The sequence below is a fragment of the Anopheles gambiae genome, chromosome 3 (assembly GCF_943734735.2).
Source record: "Anopheles gambiae chromosome 3, idAnoGambNW_F1_1, whole genome shotgun sequence".
Taxonomy (NCBI): domain Eukaryota; kingdom Metazoa; phylum Arthropoda; class Insecta; order Diptera; family Culicidae; genus Anopheles; species Anopheles gambiae.
The window spans coordinates 66,987,349-66,993,348 of record NC_064602.1 but is presented as its reverse complement, the minus strand read 5'-3'; the positions used below and the strand labels follow the sequence as shown (position 1 = coordinate 66,993,348).

Below are 6,000 nucleotides of genomic sequence, written 5' to 3'. Positions count from 1 at the left end.
CCATACGCTTTTCGTTTGAGATACGCAATATAATTAGAATTATTTAATATAAAGACATTTAACCTACAATGCACTCCAATAACTCTTTTCATATTTATTTAATTGTTCTAAAATATGCTTTGGCTTCATTTTTTCTTGATTTTTGCTTATATGCTTTCGCTCGCCTTTACACATCAATATTTCGAGAGATTGATATTTGTTTCAAAAGCATTAAATGTTGAATGATCATTTATTGTACTCAACCAAAGGAGCAGGGAGCCATTTCCTTCTTTTTGAAGAGAGCTTTACTTCCCTGACATCGTTGTATTTGCTCGTGTTTGATGTTTATTTTTCAAACAACTAAATATTCTACATCCAATGCTAGATTATAGAGATTATTCAATTCTACCGCTCGCATTACCATTTCCATTTACCATTTACCTTTACCGCGTCCATTGTCGTTACCTCCTCTATCACCGTTGCCGTTACCTCCTCTATTACCGTTGCCGTTACCTCCACCGTTACCATTGCCTGCTCCGTGGGTCGGGAAGAAAACAATTGGCGTTGTTTTCACCGTTGTAGTAGCAGCAGTAGTGGTTGTTGTAGTAGCTTGTGGAGTTGTTGGTACAATCGTGGACGGTCGTATAGTTGTAATAGTCGTCACAGGTGTTGTTGTAGTAGGAGGAGCTGCAGTAGTAGTAGTAGTGGGTACAACTGTAGTAGTGGGTGCCACCGTAGTAGTGGTAGTGGGTTTGGGAGTTGTTGTAATGGTTTGTGTTGTTGTCGTTGGAGCAGTAGTGGTGGTAGTCGTGGTAGAAGGAACTGTAGTAGAAGGCTGTGTTGTTGTCGTTGGAGCAGGAGTAGTGGTTGAAGAAACTGTAGTAGTAGTTTGCGTTGTAGTCGTTGGAGCAGGAGTAGTAGTAGTAATTGTTGTTGTTGTAGTAGTAGTAGATGGAACCGTAGTTGTAGTAGGTTGTGTTGTTGTCGTTGGAGCAAGAGTAGTGGTAGTAGTGGTGGAAGGAACTGTAGTAGTAGGTTTTGTCGTTGTCGTTGAAGCAGGAGCAGTGGTTGAAGGAACTGTAGTAGTAGTTGGCGTGGTAGTCGTTGGAGCAGGAGTAGTGGAAGTTGTGGTCGAAGGAAGTACTGTAGTAGTCTGTGCCGTTGTCGATGGAGCAACAGTAGTCTTAGTTGTAGTGGAAGGAGATACTGTAGTCGAAGGTATCGTTGCAGTTGTAGTAGGAATAGTAGTAGAAATTGTTGAAGGCTTTGCTGTAGTAGTTGATGTTGTTGTGGTTGTCGGCGGTAGAGTGGTTGTGGTTGACGCCATTGTGGTTTTAGAAGTTGTCGGAACCATCGTAGTAGTTGGAGCGAATGTTGTAGTAGTTGGTACAGTTACGGTTGGTTTGGTAGTAGTTGGAGCAATAGTAGTGGTACGAACTGTTGTAGTAACAGGCATCGTTCTAGCGAGAGTCGTCGTTTTAAACGTTGTTGTTTTAGTAGACTTCATGGTAGTAGTTTTTGGGGCCTTCGTTGTTCTCATCGTCGTGGTTTTCTTTGTTGGTTTTGGCTTAGTAGTTTTAGCAGGTTTTTTAGTAGTTGTCGTCGTAGTGGTGGTTAATTTTTTTATCCTCTCCGCAATCGCTGGGACAATTTTGTCGAGCCATCGTTTCCTAGTAGGACCACTAGTGGTGACATCTCTTCCATACCCCGCTTCCGGTGCCCGGTGTCGTTCTGCTTTAACTACGTAAAAAACACATAAAGTGACTATCAAAAACGCTACTGCAAATCGCATTGTAGCGGTGTCGGGGACTGTGCGCGAAAACTGTTCCAAAACGAACGACAAACGTTCTTTATATGGAGTTTCTGTGCACAGTTCAACTGATTGCAATTTAATGAACTTACCTTTATCTGTTTCTAATCAGTATTTTACAATATTGAGTAACATGAGAAAAATTACAAACTTTTTAAAACGATATCATACTCTGCTTTTAGCAATATGGCCCATTCTTAATTTCAAAAATCATATTGTGATAAAAGTAGTTTATAAATTATCAATTCTAGTTTAATTCAAATGAGTTTAAATGGAATGCTTAAGCAAATTAAAAAGCGTGTAGGCCAATGACTTTTTTGTTTCAGCTTTAAACGATATTATTCCATAATATATATTTTGACGCATTTTATCAATCAACATCATCTTCCTGTATTGCTATATAAAATGCATTACTGAAATAAAATTGTTTGTAAGCTTAAAACACAAATTTAACCATTTACGTACAGCTTGATATCACATGAAGATCGCTCTCACCCGATCGATATTTCTTTCGTGCCTGTACGTGCCTACACCGCTGCGCCAAAATCCTGATTAATTAATTAGTTAATTGATTGCGTCTACATAAAACATATGCCGATCGTAATGAACTTTTCTCACCATTGCCGTTCCGGTTTGTCCTGTTTCTACCGGAATTGCGAACGATTGGTTTGTTCTCCTGAAGCGATGCAGCTGCAGTCGAAAGGTGACTGGTAAGTTTTGAAAACTTATCTGATAAACCGATGAGAAGATGAAACGAAATCATTGCATCTTACGCCGCCACGATCGAGTAGTTTTGGTAATTGAGCATTCATTGAACAACATTATGCCACGAGTTTGTAATATTTACTCAAGTTGAATTACATTAAAAACAAAGCAAATGCGTCATGGGGTAAATGCTTTACTCGTGATAAAATATTATATTATATAATATTCATATTAAATATTCCATATCGTTAGCTTGCTTCCACCTCTTTCAGTCGCTACAAGCCAGCCACGAGCTTATTGTGTACAATGTAAATAAATATTTGCAACAAAATCATGATCATTCTGCAGCAAGGCGGCAAAACACGTTTTTGATCACCTGTGAGCATCTAATTTTGATTTTAATAGATCATTAAAATCACATCTACTCATGTTACGTTCGTTGAAGCACATTTAATGTCTCCAGAACCATACAAACTCATCGAGTTAGTAGTAAAAATCTATGCCATAAATTGGAAACATACACTGATCGCGATATTTGTCAAAAGGGAAACAACACATCACCTGACATATGGAATAAAACATAGCATGTGAAAAATTTGATACGCTTTGCTTAGGATGTAATTTCCAAAACTGTTACTACATAAAATATGGCCCTTTCCTTTCTTTCTAAAACTTGCATAATCAGCTTCAAACGAATGATCCTGCCGTAGGGGTAGATCATACAGAAATTGAACTACGCCTTTTATCGGCAGCTCCATTATGCTCACCGCTACTCTTATTTTATTTCTATCATCACATAATACATTTCCTACGAACCGTGTGTTATACGCACCGCTCATGGTACTGCTATCGGTTACCCGGCCTAGCTGACCGGCGTACGCTTCCACGTGCGTGCGGCTGTTGAGTAACGACTAGATAAGTGATGCAGCTACGGCTGCATGTGGAAATGGAAATCGATTAAAGGTTTTATTTGCTTCCTTTTGTTGTGTAGCCGGCTGCTCTTGTACGGAGTAGCTTCTGGCGTTTGTTCTTCTTGTACATGTGGTCAACATTAATAGAGCTAATCGTGCGAAGATAAGTGCGTGGGATAAATCTTTGTGCACAAGCTGTTGTAGAAAATAATAGTTGAAAGATTTCAAATAATACTGTTGATTTTAACATTTTTCAATCCTCTTCACAGTGGATTGGAACAAACGTTGGTGTTTTTCTCGTACAGTATCGGTATCTTTTTATGATATAAGATGAGTGTTCTTAATACGAATGCATCAACATGTGCTTATTTTGATCATTCTTCTACAATTGCAAATGTTTTCTAAAATAATAGATGTGATCTTATTCCTTGGGTCAGCATTATGCTTTGCCAATAAACAAACGATCATGCTCGAGCTGCAAAATGTCTATATAAATGAAAAATAAAGTCTTTAAATTAATTTAAAATAAATTTTTAGAATAGTCTGTACCATTTCTTGTACTATTCCCGAGACTTTTCACATTTTTCGTTCATAATCCGCCACCCATCGTATGCATCGTGCATCAAGAGCGGAATGTGTGCGCGCGCTGTAGAAGGAGCGCATAGCGTTTAATCATAAATTGCAATTAACATGTATAAACGATTCAATTACCGTGCCCTGATGGCTGGCTACGTACGTACCAAACCCGGGATGAAACACATAATGCCGGCCGAAGGATGCTTATCGCTCCGTGGACTGCTGCTGTCCGCTCCACCTGGAAACAGCACCAGGTCGGGAGGTTCGTGCGTGGCTGATGGCAAGTCACGCCCGGGCAATGCGTAATCAGACACTTTGCCTATTTCCCCTCCGCGAACGCAACTTCGGGCGAGCCGATTTTGTGCCATCACTCCCGATACGTTCGCAATTCGATAAAGATAGACCTACGCGTCAAGCGCGTGAGCTTTTACGCGGCGTTACACCGCAGTAGGCGCTTGTAATTGACACGCCCGTGCACAAAACTTTGTCCAATAAATGGTGACGACGATCACCGTTTTGGGACGGCGGGCCATTGATTGGTTCGTGTGCTTGGGCTCATCTTTGACCTGCTTTTGACCAGACTGTGGACAAGTGTGTTGATCTCTTGGACGAAAGGGGACAATCACATTTCGTACAATTTAACGGCGACATACATTCCCACTCTACTACGATACGAGTTGATGAAATCGTATTAAATCATACCATACTCTGCCGTTCAACATGTATGATTTTGAATGGTAGAAAAGTGGAACAGTGTATATTTTAAACTTATGCATGTGTAAGAAAATTTAAAACGCCCTATAGTAGATCATCGCTCATTCCCCATACCAATCATGCACTTGCTACAGCTCTTAGAAGATGTCATACGCGTTATTTAAGAGCTTTAAATAGTTCCTATCAACCAGCAATAAAAGGTGGAGAATTAGCAGCACGGAATGTTAACGGAGGAATAAACTCTTCCTTATTTCACTGTCATGCATAGACAAATCTCCTTTCTAGACACCTCATTACATCATATTAACCGCTCGTAAATGCATCTCTCGCCTCTTCAAACGCAAACGACCATTGTGAGACAACGATGAACACGCGCACGTTTTATCTAGTAAATGGAAATTTAACCGTTTGGAATGTGCGTGCGTAAAATAGTTAAGTGAATGTTCAATAAAGTTTTATTCTTCGTATCTTGGAGTACGATTAGCTGCAATGCAGAAGGATGCTTTACATGTAAATTTGAGTTTAGTAGATATCGGTGTGTGAGTGGGTGCTTGCAGTGTACATCTACCTGTAAAACCGCGGAAGGAGGTCATATTTGTATTTATGATGATGATGATGATGATGATGATAAGTCCCACCTCTTATTCCAGCACATCTTGCAGATAAAATTACTCTATTGGTAGGATTATACCACTATAATGCACGAACAAGTAGTTTGCAGTGAATAAACACTCCAAAGACCTCACCGTATTATATGCAATACCGTGTCAGTACCATATTGGTACCAACAGATATTTCGTAGTTTCTTTTTCCTCATATGCACTATCTTCCAAGATGGCAACTAAATATCCATAACAAATTTGCTCTTTTTGTATGGCTTTTAACGTTATATGTAATACACGTTCACAAATGTTTCACTCTCCAGACATTCTGTAGGAATTAGTAGAAAAATTATTATAACTTCATAAGAAGAAGAATTAGAAGAATGTAGATGAACTACAGTGAGACGCTGTCTATCCGGGTACCGGATGTCCGTATAAAAATACAACATATGCAACATGGGTGTTGTTTAAAAATGACAACAACAGTAACATTGCATGCTGAGAAAAACAAACCGAAAGCAGAGCAAATTTTGATAATCAAAAAACACTCAAATTAATGGCAAATTTCAAAAATTTCTTTAATCGCGTATGAAGTTAAAAAAACTAAACTAAGTTTTATCAAAACATAATATACAAAAAAACAACTTTAACCCATTATCCGTGTCATTCGAATATTCGCACATGGTCGAGTCTAGTGATGGGT

The 6,000-nt window shown here is 39.1% G+C and overlaps 1 protein-coding gene across 1 annotated transcript; it reads right to left on the bottom strand.

The window, feature by feature from the left end:
• Positions 1–212: 212 nt before the first annotated feature.
• Positions 213–1,803, bottom strand: LOC133393307 (mucin-2-like). The gene has a single exon (XM_061657761.1). It carries the CDS (start codon positions 1,769–1,771, stop codon positions 410–412), a length of 1,362 nt encoding a protein of 453 aa, XP_061513745.1. The 5' UTR covers positions 1,772–1,803; the 3' UTR covers positions 213–409.
• Between the last annotated feature and the right edge of the window lie 4,197 nt (positions 1,804–6,000).

Bases quoted from the DNA above. Each gene is read 5' to 3' on its own strand.
- LOC133393307 (XM_061657761.1), bottom strand. From the start codon at position 1,771: ATGCGATTTGCAGTAGCGTTTTTGATAGTCACTTTATGTGTTTTTTAC.